The 23,296-nt window shown below is 46.8% G+C and overlaps 3 protein-coding genes across 5 annotated transcripts; 1 reads left to right on the top strand and 2 right to left on the bottom strand.

Annotated features, from left to right (window-relative positions):
* Positions 1-3,544: 3,544 nt before the first annotated feature.
* LOC123182892 (alcohol dehydrogenase 3) lies at positions 3,545-6,072 on the top strand. Its single transcript, XM_044595565.1, has 9 exons — positions 3,545-3,705; positions 3,803-3,939; positions 4,063-4,109; positions 4,393-4,718; positions 4,820-4,902; positions 5,012-5,087; positions 5,179-5,240; positions 5,329-5,424; positions 5,536-6,072. Exons 1-9 carry the CDS (start codon positions 3,672-3,674, stop codon positions 5,812-5,814), a joined length of 1,140 nt encoding a protein of 379 aa, XP_044451500.1. The 5' UTR covers positions 3,545-3,671; the 3' UTR covers positions 5,815-6,072.
* LOC123182893 ((R)-specific enoyl-CoA hydratase) lies at positions 5,326-10,485 on the bottom strand. Of its 3 annotated transcripts, XR_006492360.1 has the most exons (5): positions 10,152-10,485; positions 9,934-10,049; positions 9,722-9,836; positions 8,925-9,098; positions 5,326-5,458 (listed from the first exon to the last, which is right to left on the bottom strand). XR_006492360.1 is itself a non-coding variant. In XM_044595566.1 (4 exons), exons 1-3 carry the CDS (start codon positions 10,434-10,436, stop codon positions 9,725-9,727), a joined length of 513 nt encoding a protein of 170 aa, XP_044451501.1. In that variant the 5' UTR covers positions 10,437-10,485; the 3' UTR covers positions 6,671-9,098; positions 9,722-9,724. The 3 variants fall into 3 exon arrangements, 2 of the variants coding, with proteins under 2 accessions (XP_044451501.1, XP_044451502.1); XM_044595566.1 differs by lacking the exon at positions 5,326-5,458 and having other exon boundaries at positions 6,671-9,098; XM_044595567.1 differs by lacking the exon at positions 5,326-5,458 and having other exon boundaries at positions 6,671-9,091.
* A 358-nt stretch (positions 10,486-10,843) lies between these two features.
* Positions 10,844-14,156, bottom strand: LOC123182894 (uncharacterized protein At4g14342). The gene is made up of 4 exons (XM_044595568.1): positions 13,859-14,156; positions 13,270-13,355; positions 13,041-13,164; positions 10,844-11,152 (listed from the first exon to the last, which is right to left on the bottom strand). Exons 1-4 carry the CDS (start codon positions 13,862-13,864, stop codon positions 11,105-11,107), a joined length of 264 nt encoding a protein of 87 aa, XP_044451503.1. The 5' UTR covers positions 13,865-14,156; the 3' UTR covers positions 10,844-11,104.
* Positions 14,157-23,296: the final 9,140 nt, after the last annotated feature.

The raw sequence follows: 23,296 nt of genomic DNA, 5'->3' as shown, positions 1-23,296 counted from the left end.
TGCGTACAAATACGGAGGACTACAGGGGCTCAAAAGAAAATACGCGCGTGCAGCAGCGTTTTTGCTCCAGTCCGTTAATGAAACATGCCGGAACGGGCCGTCGGCCCATCTAACACCTCGCACAACACCCTTTTTTTAGTTTTAAGGTAACCGCGCGTAACGCCCAGGCGCCCAGCCTACCATGGCCCATTGAGCCGGCCCACCACTGCACTGCCCACCAGGGGGGCGACACTAGGGTTCCTCCTAGCACCCGAACAGTGGCGGCGACTGCTGTTGGTGGGGCCCGGGGTCCAGGCGGTTGCGCGCAGCGCGCGCGCCCCGGCTGGTGACGCCGGCAACCCTCACGGCGCCGGTTACGTGGCAGGGAGGCCATGGCTGATGGTCGCGTACAGTTGTGCAGCCGATCCAGCGCGCGAGCGGACGGCGGCCGGCGGCCGGCATGGGCATGCACGGCGTCGGCCGGACTGTGTTCGTGGCGCTGCGATGACCAGCGCGTGGTGGTCAGTACTAGCTCGCGGCTGCCCGGAGCCTGGCGCGGTGGCGGCCAGCAGAGCCGATCAACGGTAGCTGGCGAGGCGGCACAGCGACGCACGCGGCAACGGGCCATGCACCAGTTGGGCGAAGTGACCACCGCGTGGCGGTGGTGCGCCACACGCGCATGCATGCGGCGATGGCTGTGCTTGATGAGCAGACGACGCACACTGCGGCGATGCACGCAGCGGCCAGCAGGGCCATGTCGGCGTGGCTGCGGCAGTGCACGTCCGCGGCCATCAGCCGTAGCGGGACACGGTGGCGTGGTGCGCGACGGACAGCGGCGCGTAGCAGCTGGCTGGGCGGCATGCGTTAGATGGCAAAGACGCCACCCACGGCCACGGCCCTGTAGGCCAGCGCGTGGTGTGCAATAGGCAGCCACAACATCATTGGGATGGTGCGTACAGGCTTGGGAAGACGAACTCGTCTCGAGTAAATTGCATAGAAGTACCACAATTGGGGCATTGGAAGCAGATTGGTATCAAGATTGGTAATTTTTACGTGTCAGTACCAACTTTGGGGCGAGGCGTTGCAAAAGAGGCTAAAACAGCTGTTTATACGTATTGACACGGAAACTGACCGGTTGGGACCGCCTGTCGGGTGCTGACATGGCATGTTTTTTGCAAAAAAACTCCCTGGAATCTCCTCTCTCTCCCCCGAACGCTCTCCCCCTCCTCTGTCTCGATCTCTCACACACACCCGAACGCGGCCGTCGCCACCGACGACGATCACCGTGGCCACCGTCCAACCTACCCTTCTCCATACCATCCAACGGCTCAGCCGTGACGCCCTCTTCCTCATCGCCAAGCCACGTGACGCCGGGAGCCCCGTGCCGTCGTCCTCGCCTTCGGCTTCTTCCGCGGGATCCGACGACAACCGCCGACGATTCGACGCCGTCCGACCTCCCCCGAGCTCGCCGTCTGCTCCAACCGACTCGTTGTGAGCCCCTGCCTCCTCTCCCCTTGCTCCCGTGCTCCTTTTCTCGCCATGGCCACCGTTCCGCTGGCGACCGATTCGCGCCGCCGCCTGAGCTCCTCGCCGCCATGGCCAGAGGCCGTGTTCGTCGCTCCTAGGCACGTAGACGTGCTCCAGACCTCGCCAGGAACCCAACCCGCACCCCAACTCACTCTCTCGAGCGCTGCAGCCGCATCCCCGCACCCGGCTGAACTCCGGCCGCCGCTCCGCCCGTCGCCGCCGCCGCTACACTGCACCCCGGCACCCCCCGCTACCTCCTTTAGATGCGCCGCACCGCCAGCTCGCCATAGCCGCAAACCACGCGCGAAGCGGTGCTTGTTAGCGCCATCCGGAGCAACTCCGGCGTGCCACCGCCGTGCCTTTGGTCGCCGGCGTCAACTGCTGACGTGGCGCCGGATTAGTTAGCACTAATGACCCGGCTAAATACCCTTAGTGCCACTGCCATGCGGGCCCTGTGCCTGTTTAGTTTAGTTTAATTTTCTGTTTAGATTAGTTCATAACCCACTGGGACCGACTCAAATTTTCAAACGAGTCTGAATCGGTGGTGGAAATTACGAACGAAAAAAAAACCTCTCATTTGAGCCCTTTTTCCCGAAATAATTGAGCATTTATGGGATTACGCACAAAGCAAGGGAGTTTTTGCAAAAAACATGCCACGTCAGCACCTGACAGGCGGGCCCAACCGGTCAGTTTCCGTGTCAATACGTATAAACAGCTGTTTTAGCCTCTTTTGCAACGCCTCGCCCCAAAGTTGGTACTGACACGTAAAAATTACCAATCTTGGTATCAATCTGCTTCCAATGCCCCAATTGTGGTACTTCTATGCAATTTACTCACTCGTCTCGTTCGTCCGTCATCAGGACGGCAGAAAAACACAGAGGCGATGCGTGCACAGCGGATGCATCGCGGTGGTGCCGTGCTCGTCGGGAGCCTGTGCACCGTCTCCTAGATGTAGTCAACAAATTCCTGGCATGTGAGATCGATCCGCATTGGCGGGCGACAACAAGTCCGCCGCAATCTCACAAGGGAAAATCCACATCATAGGTCAAATCTAATCCCAAAAATTACGAGATCGCAAAGACGGAATCACAACAACAAGAGGAATCCATTTTTGCGAACAATTTCGGATCCATACCTCCGCGAGATCGACGAAAGCCTGCTCGATGCAGGCTTGAAGCAGGCTTGATGGAGAGTTGAAGGAGCGAAGCGTGCTGATAACGTGTTCCGCAACTCCTGCCGGCGAGTCCGGTCCAAGGTTGCAGAGCGGGAGCGAGCGTCGTAGTCGATCACACACAGGTACAGAAAGTAAATGGACACAGAGATGTAAAGGGGAGTCTTTCTTTATTAATCATCATCAACTGTACATACACAGGGTGCTCTCCTCTTTATATATCTAGGGGTGGAAGGATAAGTGCCCACTTTAACGTTAAGTGGAGGGACTTGGTCTATAATGGGCCAATGACTTGTTCCATCTAAGGCCCAAGTTTCCCAACACCATTAACTGTTTGTCGATCAACTTTTGACCAATTTAACCAGTTGACCATCGACTTAAAAAAACATGGATCTAGAAAAGTTGATAAATTTTAAAATAGTTTATGTAATTCAAAATTTTCGTAATTTGAGAAAAGTTAACGAGTACGAAGAATGTCTACAGATTTTAAAATGTTTCAGTAAAACGAGGGATTGGCGCCTGGTCCCGTCGACGACGATGCGCCAGGTCGTGGGCTCGTGGACCGTTGCAAAACGGGGTACCGAGCTGTTGTTTTTTCGCACTAGGTTTGCTCGGTCGCCCCGGTTTCGGCCACCAATGCAAGTCAGCCCTCTCCGGCAGGCCTCATCGCTGGTTTTTTACTCCTCGCCTACCGTCGACCCGTAGCCCCTCGATCACGACACAACGTTTTCCATACACCACACGGGCCCAATTTCGAAACCGGCGGACACGCGCGCAGAGCCGCAGACAGCCGGACAACCCCTGTTTCAGCCGCCTTCTTCTTTCCCCACTTGCACTCCAAGCCACCCTTCATTACTCGCCGATTCCCCCAGCACCAGCAGTATATATACAGGTCCCAGCCCCGCCTTCGTTCCTCACCAAAATCTAGCAACGAACCGCAAAGCAGAAGCAGCGACAAAGATCCATCTTTGTGTCTCTTCTTCTGGCGACAGGGATGGCGACCGCCGGGAAGGTGATCAAGTGCAAAGGTGTGTTTCTGGGATAGCATGCAGTTAGTTCCATCTGATTTTGGTTGATGTTTTGTGGACGGGTGGAGGTCTGAATTGTGCGGTTGGTTGGTTGCAGCGGCGGTGGCATGGGAGGCCGGGAAGCCGCTGTCGATCGAGGAGGTGGAGGTGGCGCCGCCGCAGGCCATGGAGGTGCGCGTCAAGATCCTCTACACCGCCCTCTGCCACACCGACGTCTACTTCTGGGAAGCCAAGGTATATATCCACACATACAATTACTGTATATGTATCTCACGGGTTTGTGTTTTCCTATTGGGTAAATATTGATGCATCAGTGGCTAATCAAATTTGTGATGTTGTCTGTTTGGATTTGTGCAGGGTCAAACTCCGGTTTTCCCTAGGATCTTAGGCCATGAAGCTGGAGGGTATATATTCATCCTCTCTTTCTTGTCTTATTATGTTGCTTGGAGGAGGAATCTTGAATCCTAAATCATAGTTTATTCTCTCTGGCTTCTAATTCTAGTCATCCTGAGAACTGATCTCCCTCAGTGGTACTAGATCCATTACCTACATAAAGCAAGTGTCTATATTTTATTGCCAATGGGATAAAACATACTATGAAGAATCATGGGGAAACGACATCATGTTTGCTCTTCATAATTTATCTTTTTTGGCACCTCTTTTCACCAAATAGCTTCTTTGTCTCAGCATCGTCGAGAGCGTCGGAGAGGGCGTGACTGAGCTTGTGCCTGGTGACCATGTCCTCCCGGTGTTCACCGGCGAGTGCAAGGACTGTGCCCACTGCAAGTCAGAGGAAAGCAACCTTTGTGATCTCCTCAGGATCAACGTGGATCGTGGCGTGATGATCGGCGATGGGCAGTCTCGCTTCACCATCAACGGGAAGCCGATTTTCCACTTCGTCGGGACCTCCACCTTCAGCGAGTACACCGTCATCCATGTCGGTTGCCTCGCCAAGATCAACCCCGAGGCGCCCCTCGACAAAGTTTGTGTTCTCAGCTGTGGCATCTCAACTGGTAAGACTGATATAATAGCTCGTCACATGCCATTGTTTCCAAATGAAGCACAATGGTTTAGGATGCCTCAACTAATTGCTGAGTTGTCATTTTTTCTTCAGGACTTGGCGCCACGCTCAATGTCGCAAAACCAAAAAAGGGTTCCACGGTGGCGATTTTCGGTCTTGGAGCTGTAGGACTTGCTGTGAGTAACACATTCCAAGATGTTAATCTTCCCCGACATATTTTTACAGGCCGAAGAGAATTATGCGCTATAGCCATGAATAATGACTGTATGCTTTTCACATGAGCAGGCCATGGAAGGGGCCAGGATGGCTGGGGCATCAAGGATCATTGGTGTGGATTTGAACCCTGCAAAATACGAACAAGGTACAATACTCTGAAAACAAGCATGTCTTGGCAAATGTTTTCGGATTGATAGAACACTGAACCTAACAACATGTACTACATTATTTTTCAGCTAAGAAATTTGGATGCACAGACTTTGTGAACCCAAAGGACCACAGTAAGCCCGTGCAAGAGGTCTGTTGTTCATGTCCCTCAGTAAACATTTTTCCCTTTGTTCAATCTTCAGATATGATAAAACTCACCGTTCAATGATGCTCTCCAGGTGCTTGTCGAGATGACCAATGGCGGAGTCGACCGGGCGGTTGAGTGCACTGGCCACATCGATGCCATGATTGCCGCCTTCGAATGTGTCCATGATGTACGCAGCTCGCAGCATACCTGCTATATATAATCTGTACTCGAGTGATTACTAGTTGCAGGCTCTGCTTTACAAGAGTTTAGACTGAATGTTGCAATCTGGTGGATGCAGGGGTGGGGCGTGGCTGTGCTGGTGGGCGTGCCGCACAAGGAGGCGGTGTTCAAGACCTACCCAATGAACTTCCTCAACGAGAGGACCCTCAAAGGCACCTTCTTCGGCAACTACAAGCCGCGCACCGACCTCCCGGAAGTCGTGGAGATGTACATGAGGAAGGAGCTGGAGCTGGAGAAGTTCATCACGCATAGCGTGCCCTTCTCGCAGATCAACACGGCATTCGACCTCATGCTCAAGGGGGAGGGCCTGCGCTGCATCATGAGGATGGACCAGTAGATCGCCACCTCCCATCATTCATCAATGTGTCTCGCTGTTTTCAGATTTGGTGCTTGAGAAGCAAAAGATAAAAAAACAAAAAAATAGAAATCTTCCCTTGGATAATAATTTATTAGTCGCGAGATGTGTTCATCTCTATTGTCTCAGAGAGAACGGATGGGTATTTGTTTTGGGTTTGGTCTCAGTGTGTCGTCGGCAGCTTTCAGTTAGCATGTAAATTACTATCATTGTGCACAATAGTATTAATATCTTGCAGCATCTGTCTTAATGTTGGGAGCGTCTATGACACGGGTGCCTGGAATTTGTTGTTAGATCAAGTAGAGAAAACGCGACTGATTCTTTTTTACTGTTTAGACCGATTTTCACCTACCTGGCAAAGCAACAGCCCAAACGAAGAGAAGGCCAGCCAGGCTCACATGCTATATATATAGTGCTACCATGGATTATCTATCAGAAACTGTCCGCAGAGAGGATGGAAAAATAAGCTATTGGTTAACGGTTAACAGTTCTTTTTTTTGTCCTTGGTATAGAGAAGATTATCCTAGCATGTTTGTTTGGTGCTGGTAAAAAAAGGCTGGGTTTCAATATGGACTACATATGGACTTAATACAATAGTACTCCCTCTGTTCACAAATGTAAGATGTTTTTGGATTTCAATATGGACTGAAATGAGTGAAAAAACACACTATAACACTCAGCTTACTACAACTGAGGATAGGATTGGTGATAGGAAGATGGCTCAATCATTGAACTAGCATTGAACAACCTACTTCAGAAAAAACTTAGAGTTAACCATCTAGTGCGAAAGTGCTCCCAGAGGTGAGAAGGGAGATATGAGCGTGGCGGTATCTTTTCCTCTTTTGATAGAAGCCCACATGCCCACTCTTCTATCCCACCTATCCACATGGGGTATCAGTGGCCTCGTGATCTCCATGAACAGAGATCACTACACAAAAACAACTATATGAAAAACTTGCTTGCTTCTTCGAATCTCGAAATAACATATATACATTCGAATTAGAAGAAAGCAAAAAACATCTTACATTAGCGTACAGAGGGAGTAGTACTGTACTGACTTTGTTGGTGACAGAATTAACGGAGATATATTGGAGTATATTACATGACTACATGAAACTGCTCCACTGGGCTATTTACGTTGTGCAGAAACCTGTCCCCCAGTGGCATCGGTGCTGATATATTGGCTTCGTTTGCCGATCTCAAGGCTGTCAAATACTTGTGAGGGGAGTTCTCAGTCTATTTTGGCCTCGTTTATAGTTTCTTTGTTTTTGGAGAAGATTTATGTGTAGTTTTCTTGTTCTTGAATAAAGGTGGTTTCAGAGTAGTTGTCAGCCAACCAGCTCAGTGGATCAATTCCCTCTGGACTTCTCAAAAGAGTTCAAGATGGCTCCCTGATTCTAAGGTAAGTTTGCCCCAATTCTGTATAGCTCATGTGTAAAAGTAGATAAATTTCATTAAGCATGTTGGTTTTTTGGTTAGATATGGCAACAATCCAAACCTGTGCACCAACGGCCATTCATGCCAGCCTGCTAAAACTACAAGGAGCAACATGTTGGCCATTTACATTGCAGTTCCTGTGGCTGTGATTCTCGTGATACTATTGGTGGTACTACTTTTTTGTTTTGTAAGACGAAAAAGGCCAGGTGAGGCTTTGGCATGAGCACGACAATTCTCTGACCTTTTTTCACATGAGAGAACATAGTTGACGTTAGATGTGCCATCTTTTTTCTATGAAGGATCAGTGAGCAACTCCGTGAAACCCCAAAATGAGATGACGACGAGCTATGCAATGGTAAACGGTGTCTGTGGATGGCTCGTTGCGACTCGAGAACTGCCGGTTCACATACAAGGAGCTTCAGATGATAACAAACAACTTCCAGCGAGTGCTTGGTCGGGGAGGGTTCGGGTACATCTACGACGGCTTCTTGGAGGACGGCACCCAGGTAGCAGTGAAGTTGCGGTCGCATTCTTCCAGTCAAGGAGTTCCTCGCAGAGGTAGATTCTTTTTCACTGCACTTTATGTTCAAGGGCACAAATGTGTGTATGAAATTAAGGACTGAAATTGGACAAGTTATGAACATCGTGCAGGCTCAAATTTTGTCCCGGATTCATCACAAGAATCTTGTCTCCATGATAGGCTACTGCAAGGATGGGGAGTACATGGCACTCGTCTATGAGTACATGTCTGAAGGAACACTGCAAGAGCACATTGAAGGTATGCAAGTCTTGTAACATTATAGCTCAGACTGTTCGGTGTTTCTTCAGAGAAAACATTAGCTCTATTCTTGAATTCCTACGAGGCGATATTATTATTACTTGAGCACTTCGAACTGAAAAAAAAAATTGGTATTCACGTTCCAGTGCAATCTACTTGCAGGAAGCAACCGCAATGGAGCATGTTTGACTTGGACACAGAGACTCCGCATCGCACTTGAATCTGCACAAGGTACGTATGTGAATCCAGATTATATTACTAGTTTGCAGCGTCCCACGTGTCCGAGGCTTCCACAGCAAACTCTTGAATAGATCGAGGCTTCCACAGCAAACTAGTACTCCCTCCGTCCCATAAAAAACGCTCTTATATTATAGGACGGAGGGAGTAATATATATTCAAATGTGTGGAAGGTTGCGCACAAGCCTCGGTGCAGCGTCCCACATGACCGATGTGGTGGCACAATTGCAGGAATATGTCGAGCTAGAGAATGGGCGTGTTGGAGGCAACACAAACAATGGCTTCCACGGCGGTAGCAGCGGCGATGACCCGAACTTGAGCTATGACGCCTACACCACTGATCGGTCCACCAGTGTGAGCCAGAACAGCACTACATTTGAGATGGAGTATAATGTTATCAGGGTGCCAACAATGCCTACTGGTCCTGCTACACGTTTATACTTCTATGTCTCATTTCCAGTCAGTCCTACAGGCGGTCATCAATTCTATTGTTTTTTCTCCTTGAAGTGGTATGTATGTGATTTTGAAATATTTTGAGTTTTCAGAAGTGAGTCCAGATGTAAAAATTGTCCATTAGACATCTGAAGTGTGCTGTTTAAAGTTTAAATTTTTGAAGGAATACCACGGGGTTGATGCTTACTGTTTGCTCTCCTTTTGCTCAGTACAACTTGCTTCTGCTCAGTTTTGGAGGGAAAGAGGGAACACATCTTCTCAGGTTACAGCCAATATGGGATCACTGTCTTTGCTACTCCCGCATATTATCCCCCGCCTTACTTCTCACGCTCCATTGTTCCTTCTCCCACTTTCCTGAAACCTACCCAGAGCACAATATGAGCGTGAGAACCACGTCCAGTTCTCAGATTGGCTAAGAGTTCAAATTGTTGGAGTCGATCTCTAATGAAGAACCAATCCGGTGCAAATTCAAACAAACATGATACAAGCACATTACAAGGTTCACTGAAGTACTGAACATGCCTAGTGGTTCAAGTTATTCTGTTAAACTTCTTCAGTTCCTAGAAGATTTCAGTTTAAATGTAAAAGATTCAGATTTGTTATTTTGTGAACTAAGCAGACCGGGTTATTTCCTTTCTTCCTCTCTTCACAACAGAGCAGCGGCAGAAGTAATATGGAGCAGCAGCAAGAAGTAATACTGAGCAGACTGAAGTGATCCATACTGAATATGCCTAGTGGTTCAAGTTAATCTGTTGAAATTCTTCAGCTCCTATCACAGTCAGCATGAACACCCAGCCCATTGAATGTTCAGAAAACTGAAGTGATCTACTACTCTTTGCCCATGCTGTTAATCATAACAGGGAGACTGCAACGAACTATTACCAACAAAGCTGCAATCTTATGTCCCGCTTATGCGGAGGCAAAATGTTTCATCATGAGATAAAAGTCGTCCTATTCCAAATGGTTCTAATCAACATAACATACTTGTCACTCGATTGCCTCTGTGCTGAGCTGCAGTGTGGGCAGAAAAGCCATGGCCTCGCCGTCGATGGCGAGAGTCTCCTCGTCGTCCATGAAGCACCTGGTGGCGAACTTGACGCTGCCCAACAGATATAGCATTACTATTAGTTGTCAGCAAGGGCAATGCTAGAAAGAAAAGGAGATAGAAAAATGGCGCTAGGTAGTAGTAGTAGTACATGTGCCTTGCGCCGGTGGCCTTGATGTGGAGCGCCTGCACCTGCGCGACCACCTCGTCCCCGACGTGCACCGGCGCCGCGAACTTGAGGGACTGGCTCGCGTACACGGCTCCAGGCTGCACGAAGAAGCACCCGTCAGATCAGGGTGGCATCCTCACCCGTCATGCCCACCAGCTGCTCGGCGAAATGGCAAAGAGAGGGGGAGGAGAGGAGCGTACGAAGTGGGAGGCGATGAGGGCGGGGAAGAGGGAGGCGACGAGCATGCCGTGCACCACGCGGCCGCGCTGGAAGCCGCCCGTCCCGCGCGCGAAGGCGTCGTCTAGGTGCACGGGGTTGCGGTCGCCGCTCACCCCCGCGTACGCCGCCACGTCCTCCTCCGTGAACCGCCGCCGGCGCGGGCGCAGCGCGTCGCCCACCTTCAGCGCCGCCGCCAGGGTGGGGGTGGCCGCCGTCGACGCCGCGCGGACGCGAGGGGCCGCGCGCGCGAGGCTGACGAGACGCATCCCTGGTAGCTTTTCCCCCCGGCGCCGGGGATGTTGGGGATGGAGCGAGAGAGGCCACGGCAAAGAAGAACTATGGCGTGGCGGCCCATCAAGCCATCCGCCGATGTACTGGACCCGGCCCAAGAAATCGGAACCGCCAGCCCACTTGGCACGATCAGAATACAAAATGCACAAGGAAATTGGATTCAGTGTCTCAAAAAAAAAAGGAAATTGGATTCAGACTCTGTCGAACAGTTTAGCGAATAGATTCATCCAATTTGCTACCGACATCTCCAGTAAAATCGAGGTAAGATATCAGCTAGTCCGTCTGTAGTTCCTGTAAAAGGAAATGTGGCGGCTGCCAGCAGACGTTGGTCCGTGCTGGCCCCGCCTCCTCGCAGGAACATGAAAAACCAGAGCATAGCATCTCAACAACATACCAACTTCAACATGTGTTGCTATGATTCGATTCGATCATTCACAGATGGTAGGAGGCAGATACGACATCATGAACAGAGATAAAGATCCATGGAGTGCAATACATGTAAAAACAGGGTACAAGGTGCTAAAGATGTTCAGGATGTTCAAACACAACCACACAAAGTGCCTTCGACTTTAGACTTTGGTAACAGCCATCATCTGAACACAAGCTGCTGTTGCTGTGGAGGTAGCACTATAGTACCAACTCCTCAGTCTTCGTCTCTCTCAGGGGGGAGGCCACAGGGGAGCAGCATTTTCTGCAACACCAGAAGCTCATGTTTTAATAATTTATATTAAAATGCCTCGTCGATACAACTGCTTGTTAAACAAGTGGACAGCATGCTAATGGAGACATTGTGGTATGGCCAGATACATCGCATGGAGGGCGACTACCTCAGATACTGGTAAAATACATTTAGAACCTCAACCATGCTAAATCAGATGGCAATAAAATGAATTTGATGAAACACAATAACAGATCAATAGCATTCAGAACATAGCATAGGGGTTCAAATAGAAGATATGGGTACAACAGTTTGGACTTTTTCCCTTCAATTTTGAGTATAAACGTTGATTTGTACATTTTGCCACAAGCCTGCAACACGATAGATAAAGCAGTGTTTTTCTCTATCCATACACAATTGCAACCTAAGAAATTTTATTCACAATGTTTATTGCAGAGCAAAGACTGCATGATAGATACACTGTCACACTGGGACACTAGAGTACTAGACTGACTAATACCACAATAAAATGCGAAAGATAAATGCTGAAATTATATAACTAGCTTGGCTCTCCTTATCCAAATAGCGTAGCACAGAATGTCCATTGGGGTTACACTAGAGACAGCAAGCGTGGTTTTGACACTTCTGTCATCGCGGCCATCTGGGCGTTTGTGGAAGCAACGGAAAGTGTGAGCTTTCAACAGGGCTCGTCAACAGAAGACCCCACTAGAGTTGGTGGATGCCATTTTGCGGGAAGTCCAAGAGTGGAGGACGGCTGGAGTAGGTGTCGGTGGTTTGATACGTTTTGTGAGAGAGTAGGCTTAGTGTAGACCGGTGTTGGATGTAAACGGACGTTGCCGAGAGTGGATGTACGCATCTACTTGAGGCTTCTTGTACATTATCTTTGCTCTCTTCTATAAAAATATGGTACGCCATTGGCGTACTCTCGAAAAATAGAAGAATGTCCACATGGCTTTAAAATTGAAGCCTATTTAACAGTGGATGGTAAATGTAAATTAACAAAATGCCGCGAGCTAGCCTTGAAGTTTGCATCAGTTTAAAAGCCGGAAATAATCAAATTAAGCAACAGACCAGTGTTTTTTGCCTCCACCATTTAAGAAGGAAAAGCAATCTGACAATTGAATTTGGACCATTTAGTTGATGTGAAACCTCTTCAAGCTACATTTATGTCAATAATTTTGTGTATATTCGGGAGGAACTTACAAACTTAGACTCTGGGCATTCTGAAACGAAACGTATTTATAGACATGACGTGTCTCTCACATCACTTCAAGAAAGGGTTGTGAAACTTGTTTTCGAGCAGCGGGTGTATCTCACATCTATTTATAAACATGAAGTATCTCAAACTGTCACACGTCACTATAATATTCTTTGGTAGCATGGAAACGAAATAACTTCAAGCTAAATTCTGACCAAGATGTATTATGGCCCAGTGGAGAAACCCTGCCCAGCTACAATTTGCAGCAACAATCCATCCCAAAATTCTTGTCTTAGATTTGTCTAAATATGGATGTATCAAGTCACGTTTTAGTATTAGGTACATCCGTATCTAGACAAATCTAAGACAAGAATTTTGGGACGGAGGGAGTAGTATTTAATGAGCTTGCATTGTGATACACTATAACAGTGCTTTCATGGTACGTGGTCATCACTAAAAAAAAGGACAGTTATGATGCAAAGAGAGGTTCCACAAAAAACAGTGAAACTGCTTAAGTAACAAAGGCAAGACTAGTATGAGCATCCCACTGGTGAAAGCCTAATGCAATCAAGTAACATAATTCAATACCCATATTAGTTGTTAATTTGTTATATATGCCAATGTTTATACACCCATTCAGTTCTACACAATTTGCAGCTAAACCTCAGCAGACGAGTTAAGATACATTCCTTTCACACATACCTGCATAAATTCGTAACGCTCCCTTCCAATAGATTCATTCTCAGCAATGGAAAAATATGCCAACATCGGGTAGTGTCCAACATAAGATGCATAGCTGTCTCTTTGGATATTTACAGCCCATTCACTGTAATACAAGCAAACGTAATGGTTAATGTCTTACCAGCCCATGCCAAACCAAGAAAACCAGTTAGCTAGTAAAAGAATCTAAAACAAGAAATGAGATACTTACAATCTGGTCAGGTCAGCATGCCCTGTTCCGACATACTTGGCTTGAAGATGCTCAAGTTGAGAATTGATGTTGAACCTGTCGCTAGCCTTTAAAATAGTGATTCGTATTAGAACTTGCAAGCAATTCCATTAAAATGTACAAAGATGTTACTAAAGCGACAATGTATTGGAAGACTATGACCTAGTTGAAGACTTATAAGCTGAACCGAGCTAAAAGAAGACAAGAAATCAATCGATGACCGGGTGATATTTACTAGAATTACTCGAAATAAGCAAATTAAGAAAACAGACATCATGAAAGTGCAATTCAAAACATACAACAGCATCTGGGCTCTAAGGCTGACATTGTGGCACACACCATGTTAAAGCAACTACTCTACTCGAAGCTAACCACCAATACAATACGAAAAGGTAAATGTAACAACAATTCTACAGGTATTGAGCATATAATAGCACTGGTTTTTAGCTAATACTAAAAATCAATTCAGTTAGCAGACAAGAATAAATATTAAATAGACCACATATAATGCCAATCGAATATTTTGGGGAGAATAAGCAGCATAAGAGAGATTGGGTCAGGGAGTGCTGACCTGCATGGTGGCCGACGAGTATGACCCTGAACCCGGATTGGAGAGCTGGGAACCCCTGAATCAGATCTGCTGGCGGCGCGAGGGGGGATCGAGAGCGGTGGTGCTCGAGGAGGAGGGGGCAGGGAGGCCGCGGAGCTCCGGGAAGGTCGCCGGGGCGCACGACGTCGGGGGCGAGGGAAGGCGGCGGCGGGTGCTCGCGGAGACGAGGTAGCGGTCGATTCCGCCGACGGAATCTCAAAACCCTAGCCAGGCTCTGCTCGTCTTATCGGGACCGCACTGGAGAAGGAGAAGTGAGCCGGTGGGACCCAGTTGTACAAAAGACACGTAGGTATGTCATCAACTCTTTTTTTCTTTGAGACATTTTTTTTTGAGACATAAGTATGTCATCAACTAAACATCCAAGAACAGCTCAAGAAGGCCTGCCGGATTTTTCAAGACATTTTCGTTATTGAATTTCATAAAGAATGAAATAAGATAGTACTCCCTCCTTTCGGTTTATAGGGCTCAATTTAAAAATCTCACCAACCAAGATAGACGGTGAGTGGTGAAATACTTTTTGTAGTTTACAAAGACACCCAATTAATGCTCTTGTTTTTCTTAAAAAATTATGTTTACCAATGCATTAATTACAATGCATGCATGCATAAAGTACATGCATTGGTCAATTTTTTTCTTAATACTTGCATGCAATAATTTAATGCACCTTGGAATCTGAACATGTGATGGGAACAACCAAATTGAGCCTTATAAAATGGAAAAACTAAAATTTTGAGATAAGCCCTATAAACCGGAAATGAGGGAGTAATGATAAAGATCAGAGCAGTCGCACAGGAAGATGGTCACCGTATAATTCTAAGAGATGATCAGATGCAGGACCATACAGAGGATTTCATGCATATCACACAAGAAGAGATTGTTGAGGGGATTGTGGGTTGTAAATTAAATTGATGTGTTATTGGAACGGTTGACACGTCTCAACATTATTCTGGTCTCATTTCATTGTGGTTCAAGAGGGTATATATCACCAGAAAATGTAATAGGATAGTAAATTATGCAAGCGGGTAGAATGGTGCTTGGGAGCACTCGCTCTATTTTTAGAACCGGATGCAAAAGCATTCCTTTTTAGTATATTTAATAAATTAGTATTCATCGTATAAAGGTTGTGCCAAAGCATGCTCGTATATACATATTAATCGGTACACACATTCTTGTTTGGGGTATTCAATAAAAAAAATTAAAAACATAAGAAAGGTTCTGCCAAGCATACTGATCTAAATAAACCATCCAGAATTTGTAATTTTTTTCCTGTTGTTTGCACAAAATAGATAAGTGAGGTGTGAATTCACTATTTTACGTATGTAAATGTCAATGATAAAATGCATCAAGGCACAATGTCAAGTATGTGTGATCAAATCAAAGGTTTCCAGGCCATCCAGCCTACGAGTCTGCGCTATAGTAGATCTGATGGTGTAGACATGGATCATGTTGCGAAGCACGAATGTTAGCGCTATGGATTCCTCGTAGTTTTTGAAGATCCCATGTATAACCTAACATATATTCATGTTTTTTCTGATATTTGAAAAACATCTTCGAAAACCTACATTGAAGTTGATGTATCTATCGAGTATTCTATTCTAGAACAATTCGGCCCCATAACACGAGGGTGCACACACAATAGATCTGACGACGTAGACATGGTTCGCGCCCCAAAGCACGAACGCTTGAGCTCAAGATTCCATGCAATTTTTAAGCTCTCATATGTAACCCAACATATATTCATCTTCTTTCCTATATCTGTTGGGGAACGTAGCAGAAATTCAAAATTTTCTACGCATCACCAAGATCAATCTATGGAGTTTACTAGCAACGAGAGGGAAAGGAGTGCATCTACATACCCTTGTAGATCGCGAGCGGAAGCGTTCAAGAGAACGGGGTTGATGGAGTCGTACTCGTCGTGATCCAAATCACCGATGATCCTAGCGCCGAACGGACGGCACCTCCGCGTTCAACACACGTACGGAGCAGCGACGTCTCCTCCTTCTTGATCCAGCAAGGGGGGAGGAGAGGTTGATGGAGATCCAGCAGCACGACGGCGTGGTGGTGGAAGTAGCGGGATCCCGGTAGGGCTTCGCCAAGCGCAAGCGGGGAGGAAGAGGTGTCACGGGAGGGAGAGGGAGGCGCCAGGGCTTGGATTGCTGCTGCCCTCCCTCCCCCCCATTATATATAGGGCCAAGGGAGGGGGGGCGCAGCCTTGGCCCTTCCTCCAAGGAAGGGTGCGGCCAGGGAGGAGTCCATCCTCCCCAAGGCACCTCGGAGGTGCCTTCCCCCTTTAGGACTCTCCCTTTATCTTATCTCTTGGCGCATGGGCCTCTTGGGGCTGGTTCCCTTGGCCCATATAGGCCAAGGCGCACCCCCCACAGCCCATGTGCCCCCCCGGGGCTGGTGGACCCCTTGGTGGACCCCCGGACTCCTTTCGGCACTCCCGGTACAACACCGATAAAGTGCGAAACTTTTCCGGCGACCAAAATAAGACTTCCCATATATAAATCTTTACCTCCGGACCATTCCGGAACTCCTCGTGACGTCCGGGATCTCATCCGGGACTCCGAACAACTTTCGGGTTACCGCATACTAATATCTCTACAACCCTAGCGTCACCGAACCTTAAGTGTGTAGACCCTACGGGTTCGGGAGACATGCAGACATGACCGAGACGACTCTCCGGTCAATAACCAACAGCGGGATCTGGATACCCATGTTGGCTCCCACATGCTCCTCGATGATCCCATCGGATGAACCACGATGTCGAGGATTCAATCAATCCCGTACACAATTCCCTTTGTCTATCGGTATGTTACTTGCCCGAGATTCGATCGTCGGTATCCCTATACCTTGTTCAATCTCGTTACCGGCAAGTCTCTTTACTCGTTCCGTAACTCACATCATCCTGTGATCAACTCCTTGGTCACATTGTGCACATTATGATGATGTCCTACCGAGTGGGCCCAGAGATACCTCTCTGTTTACACGGAGTGACAAATCCCAGTCTCGATTCGTGCCAACCCAACAGACACTTTCGGAGATACCTATAGTGCACCTTTATAGCCACCCAGTTACGTTGTGACGTTTGGTACACCCAAAGCATTCCTACGGTATCCGGGAGTTGCACAATCTCATGGTCTAAGGAAATGATACTTGACATTAGAAAAGCTCTGAGCAAACGAACTACATGATCTTGTGCTAGGCTTAGGATTGGGTCTTGTCCATCACACCATTCTCCTAATGATGTGATCCCGTTATCAACGACATCCAATGTCCATGGTCAGGAAACCGTAACCATCCATTGATCAACGAGCTAGTCAACTAGAGGCTTACTAGGGACATGGTGTTGTCTATGTATCCACACATGTATCTGAGTTTCCTATCAATACAATTCTAGCATGGATAATAAACGATTATCATGAACAAGGAAATATAATAATAACCAATTTATTATTGCCTCTAGGGCATATTTCCAACAGTCTCCCACTTGCACTAGAGTCAATAATCTAGTTCACATCACCATGTGATTAACACTCACAGGTCACATCACCATGTGACCAACATCCAAAGAGTTTACTAGAGTCAACAATCTAGTTCACATCTCTATGTGATTAACACTCAATGAGTTCTGGTTTGATCATGTTATGCTTGTGAGAGAGGTTATTAGTCAACGGGTCTGAACCTTTCAGATCCGTGTGTGCTTTACGAATATCTATGTCATCTTGTGGATGCTACCACACGCTACTTGGAGCCATTTCAAATAACTGCTCTACTATACGAATCCGGTTTACTACTCAGAGCCATCCGGATTAGTGTCAAAGTTCGCATCGACGTAACCCTTTACGACGAACTCCTTTTCACCTCCATAATCGAGAAAATTCCTTAGTCCACTTGATACTAAGGATAAGTTCGACCGCTGTCATGTGATCCATTCCCGGATCACTATTGTACCCCTTGACCAACTCATGGCAAGGCACACTTCATGTGCGGTACACAGCATAGCATACTGTAGAGCCTGCGTCTAAAGCATAGGGGACGACCTTCGTCCTTTCTCTCTCTTCTGCTGTGGTCAGGTCTTGAGTCTTACTCAATACTCACACCTTGTAACACAGCCAAGAACTCCTTCTTTGCTGATCTATTTTGAACTCTTTCAAAATCATGTCAAGGTGTGCGTTCTTTGAAAGTATCATCAGGCGTCTTGATCTATCTCTATAGATCTTGATGCCCAATATGTAAGCAGCTTTATCCAGGTCTTCCTTTGAAAAACTCCTTTCAAACAACCCTTTATGCTTTCCAGAAATTTTTACATCATTTTGGATCAACAATATTCACATATACTTATCAGAAATGTTGTAGCGCTCCCACTCACTTTATTGTAAATACAAGTTTCTAACAAACTTTGTATAAACCCAAAAACTTTGATCACTCCATCAAAGCGTATATTCTGACTCCGAGATGCTTGCTCTAGTCCATGGAAGGATCGCTGGAGCTAGCATACCTTTTAGCATCCTTAGGACAAAACCTTTCTGATTGTATCACATACAACCTTTCCTTACGAAAACTGGTAAGGAAACTTGTTTTGACATCCATCTGCCAGATTTCATAAATGCAGCTAATGCTAACATGATTCCGATGGACTTAAGCATCGCTACGGATGAGAAAATCTCATCGTAGTCAACTGCTTGAACTTGTGAAAAAACTCTTTGCCACAAGTCGAGCTTCATAGACGGTAACATTACCGTCCACGTCCGTCTTCTTCTCAAAGATCCATTTATCTCGGATTTCATGGCTTCTAACCATTTGTCGGAATATGGGCCCACCATCGCTTCTCCATAGCTCATAGGTTCATCGTTGTCCAACAACATGACTTCCAAGGCAGGATCACGTACTACTCTGAAGTATTACGCATCCTCGTCGTCCTACGAGGTTTGGTGGTGACTTGATCCGAAGTTTCATGATCACTATCATAAGCTTCCACTTCAATTGGTGTAGGTGCCACAGGAACAACTTCCTGTGCCCTGCTACACACTAGTTGAGGTGACGGTTCAATAACCTTATCAAGTCTCCACCATCCTCCCACTCAATTCTTTCCGAGAGAAACTTTTCCTCGAGAAAGGACTCGTTTCTAGAAGCAATTACTTTTGCTTCCAGATCTGAAATAGGAGGTACACCCAACTGTTTTGGGTATTCTATGAAGATGCATTTATCCGCTTTGGGTTCGAGCTTATCAGCCTGAAATTTTTTCACATAAGCGTCGCAGCCCCAAACTTTTAAGAAACGACAACTTAGGTTTCTCTAAACGGTGTCGTCTCAACGGAATTGCGTGGTGCCCCTTTTAAAGTGAATGCGGTTATCTCTAATGCCTAACCCATAAACGATAGTGGTAATTCGATAAGAGACATCATGGTATGCACCATATCCTATAGGGTGCAGTTATGATGTTCGGACACACCATCACACTGTGATGTTCCAGGCGGTATTAGTTGTGAAACACTTTCCAAAATGTCTTAATTGTGTGCCAAACTCGTAACTCAGATACTCATCTCTATGATCATATCACAGACATTTTATCCTCTTGTCACGACGATCTTCAACTTCACTCTGAAATTACTTGAACCTTTCAATAATTCAGACTTGTGTTTCATCAAGTAAATACACTCAACATCTACTCAAATCATCTGTGAAGTAAGAACATAATGATATCCACTACATGCCTCAACACTCATTGGACTGCATACATCAAAATGTATTACTTCCAACAAGTTGCTCTCTTGTTCCATCTTACTGAAAACGAGGCCTTTCAGTCATCTTGCCCATGTGGTATGATTGCATGTCTCATCTGATTCAAAATCAAGTGAGTCCAAACGATCCATCTACATGGAGTTTCTTCATGCATATATACCAATAGACATGGTTCGCATGTCTCAATCTTTTCAAAAACGAGTGAGTCCAAAGATCCATCTACATGGAGCTTCTTCATGCATTCTATACCAATATGACTCATGTGGCAGTGCCACAAGTATGTGGTACTATCATTACTATCTTATATCTTTTGGCATGAACATGTGTATCACTGCGATCGAGATTCATTTTAGGTGCAAGACCATTGAAGGTATTATTCAAATGAACAGAGTAACCATTATTCTCCTTAGATGAATAACCGTATTGCGATAAACATAATCCAATCATGTTTATGCTCAACACCAAACACCAAATAACAATTATTTAGGTTTAATACCAATCTCGATGGTAGAGGGAGCATGCGACGCTTGATCACATCAACCTTGGAAACACTTCCAATACACATCGTCATCTCACCTTTAGCTAGTCTCCATTTATTCCGCAGCTTTTATTTTGAGTTACTAACACTTAGCAACCGAACCGGTATCTAATACCCTGGTGCTGCTAGGAGTACTAGTAAAGTACACATTCATATAACGTATATCCAATATACTTCTGACGACCTTGCCTGCCTTCTCATCTACCAAGTATCTAGGGTAGTACTGCTTCAGTGACCGTTCCCCTCATTACAGAAGCACTTAGTCTCGGGTTTGGGTTCAACCTTGGGATTCTTCACTAGAGCAGCAAATGATTTGCTGTTTCATGAAGTATCCCTTTTGCCCTTGCCCTTCTAGAAACTAGTGGTTTTACTAACCATCAACAATTGATGCTCCTTCTTGATTTCTACTTTCGCGGTGTCAAACATCGCGAGTTGCTCAAGGATCATCATAACTATCCCTGATATGTTATAGTTCATCACGAAGCTCTACTAGCTTGGTGGCAGTGACTATGGAGAACCATCACTATCTCATCTGGGAGATTAACTCCCACTCGATTCAAGTGATTGTGGCACTCAGACAATCTGAGCACATGCTGAACGATTGAGCTTTTCTCCCTTAGTTTGCAGGCTTAAGAAACTTGTCAGAGGTCTCATACCTCTTGACGTGGGCACTAGTCTGAAATCCCAATTTCAGTCTTCGTAACATCTCATATGTTCTGCGACGTTTCAAAAACCGTCTTTGGTGCCACAATTCTAAACCGTTAGCATTACGCACTGAACTATCACGTAGTCATCAAAACGTGTATGTCAGATGTTTCGCAACATCTACAGACGACGCTGAGGTTCAGCACACCGAGCGGTGCATTAAGGACATAAGCCTTCTGTGCAGCAATGAGGACAATCCTCAGTTTACGGACCCAGTCCGCATAATTGCTACTACCAACTTTCAACTAAATTTTCTCTAGGAACATATCTTAAACAGTAGAACTAAAGCGTATGACATAATTTGCAAAGACCTTTTGACTATGTTCATGATAATGAAGTTCATCTGATTAATGAACTCCCACTCAGATAGACATCCCTCTAGTCATCTAAGTGATACATGATCCGAGTCAAACTAGGCCGTGTCCGATCATCACGTGAGACGGACTAGTCATCATCGGTGAACATCTCCATGTTGATCGTATCTGCTATACGACTCATGTTCGACCTTTCGGTCTCTTGTGTTCCGAGGCCATGTCTGTACATGCTAGGCTCGTCAAGTCAACCTAAGTGTTTCGCATGTGTTCCGAGGCCATGTCTGTACATGCTAGGCTCGTCAACACCCGCTGTATTCGAACGTTAGAATCTATCACACCCGATCATCACGTGGTGCTTTGAAACAACGCACCTTCACAACGGTGCACAGTTAGGGGGAACACGTCTCTTGAAATTTTAGTGAGGGATCATCTTACTTACTACCATCGTTCTAAGCAAATAAGATGCATAACATGATAAACATCACATGCAATCAAATAGTGACATGATATGGCCAATATCATTTTGCTCCTTTGATCTCCATCTTCGGGGCACCATGATCATCTTTGTCACCGGCATGACACCATGATCTCCATCATCATGATCTCCATCATTGTGTCTTTATGAAGTTGTCACGCCAACGATTACTTCTACTTCTATGGCTAACGTGCTTAGCAATAAAGTAAAGTAATTTACATGGCGTTATTCAATGACTCGCAGGTCATACAAAAAAAATAAAGACAACTCCTATGGCTCCTGCCGGTTGTCATACTCATCGACATGCAAGTCGTGATCCCTATTACAAGAATATGATCAATCTCATACATCACATATATCATTCATCATATCTTCTGGCCATATCACATCACATAGCATATCCTGCAAAAACAAGTTAGACGTCCTCTAATTGTTGTTGCATGTTTTACGTGGCTGCTATGGGATTCTAGCAAGAACGTTTCTTACCTACGCAAAAGCCACAACGTGATATGCCAATTTCTATTTACCCTTCATAAGGACCCTTTTCATCGAATCCGATCCGACTAAAGTGGGAGAGACAGACACCCGCTAGCCACCTTATGCAACTAGTGCATGTCAGTCGGTGGAACCTGTCTCACGTAAGAGTACGTGTAAGGTCGGTCCGGGCCGCTTCATCCCACGATGCCGCCGAATCAAGATAAGACTAGTAGCGGCAAGAAGAATTGGCAACATCGACGCCCACAACTACTTTGTGTTCTACTCGTGCATAGAAACTATGCATAAACCTGGCTCTGATACCACTGTTGGGGAACGCCACCAAGATCAATCTATGGAGTTTACTAGAAACGAGAGGGAAAGGAGTGCATCTACATACCCTTGTAGATCGCGAGCGGAAGCGTTCAAGAGAACGGGGTTGATGGAGTCGTACTCGTCGTGATCCAAATCACCGATGATCCTAGCGCCGAACGGACGGCACCTCCGCGTTCAACACACGTACGGAGCAGCGACGTCTCCTCCTTCTTGATCCAGCAAGGGGGGAGGAGAGGTTGATGGAGATCCAGCAGCACGACGGCGTGGTGGTGGAAGTAGCGGGATCCCGGCAGGGCTTCGCCAAGCGCAAGCGGGGAGGAAGAGGTGTCACGGGAGGGAGAGGGAGGCGCTAGGGCTTGGATTGCTGCTGCCCTCCCTCCCCCCACTATATATAGGGCCAAGGGAGAGGGGGGGCGCAGCCTTGTCCCTTCCTCCAAGGAAGGGTGCGGCCAGGGAGGAGTCCATCCTCCCCAAGGCACCTCGGAGGTGCCTTCCCCCTTTAGGACTCTCCCTTTATCTTATCTCTTGGCGCATGGGCCTCTTGGGGCTGGTTCCCTTGGCCCATATAGGCCAAGGCGCACCCCCGACAGCCCATGTGCCCCCCCCGGGGCTGGTGGACCCCTTGGTGGACCCCCGGACCCCTTTCGGCACTCCCGGTACAATACCGATAAAGTGCGAAACTTTTCCGGCGACCAAAATAAGACTTCCCATATATAAATCTTTACCTCCGGACCATTCCGGAACTCCTCGTGACGTCCGGGATCTCATCCGGGACTCCGAACAACTTTCGGGTTACCGCATACTAATATCTC

Source organism: Triticum aestivum, chromosome 1D (assembly GCF_018294505.1).
Source record: "Triticum aestivum cultivar Chinese Spring chromosome 1D, IWGSC CS RefSeq v2.1, whole genome shotgun sequence".
NCBI classification, from domain to species: Eukaryota; Viridiplantae; Streptophyta; class Magnoliopsida; order Poales; family Poaceae; genus Triticum; species Triticum aestivum.
This window is presented reverse-complemented; position numbering and strand designations above follow the sequence as displayed.